This window comes from Empidonax traillii, unplaced genomic scaffold, assembly GCF_003031625.1.
Source record: "Empidonax traillii isolate 1590-97213 ecotype Southwest subspecies unplaced genomic scaffold, ASM303162v1 scaffold1276:size275569, whole genome shotgun sequence".
Lineage (NCBI taxonomy): Eukaryota > Metazoa > Chordata > Aves > Passeriformes > Tyrannidae > Empidonax > Empidonax traillii.
Genome location: NW_020956469.1, coordinates 97,014 through 97,332, shown reverse-complemented (window position 1 = coordinate 97,332; position 319 = coordinate 97,014). Strand labels below are relative to the sequence as shown.

The 319-nt window shown below is 61.8% G+C and overlaps 1 protein-coding gene across 1 annotated transcript in view; it reads left to right on the top strand.

Annotated features, from left to right (window-relative positions):
• Nucleotides 1–319, top strand: part of LOC114069500 (phosphatidylinositol 3-kinase regulatory subunit beta-like) — an 18,509-nt gene that overhangs the window by 12,891 nt on the left and 5,299 nt on the right. The window contains exon 3 of the mRNA XM_027906324.1: nucleotides 4–62. Coding sequence (XP_027762125.1) covers nucleotides 4–62 — 59 coding nt within the window. The remainder of the gene's footprint in view (nucleotides 1–3; nucleotides 63–319) is intronic.

Genomic DNA, 319 nt, shown 5'->3' with positions numbered 1-319 from the left:
CAGTGTTCCCAGCGTTCCTGGCCACTGCCTGCCAGGACGGGGAGTCCAGCCTGGAACAGCAGGTCTGCCCTCAGCCCCTGCCTGTGGGATTAAACTGCTGGCAGCACACAGGGGTGGGACTCAAAGCCGGGACAGAGCCCTTGTTTCTGTGTCAGCCTGGGATCTGGCAGCTGGGATGAACCAGCTGACCCCGGCTGCCCCTTTGCCCAGGGCTCATGGGAGCAGTGCCACTGCTGTTCTCCGCCACAACTGCTGTTCTTAACTTGCCTGCTCTCTCCCTGCAGCCCAGAGCTGAGCCCTGACTTCTCCGTGCTGTTTT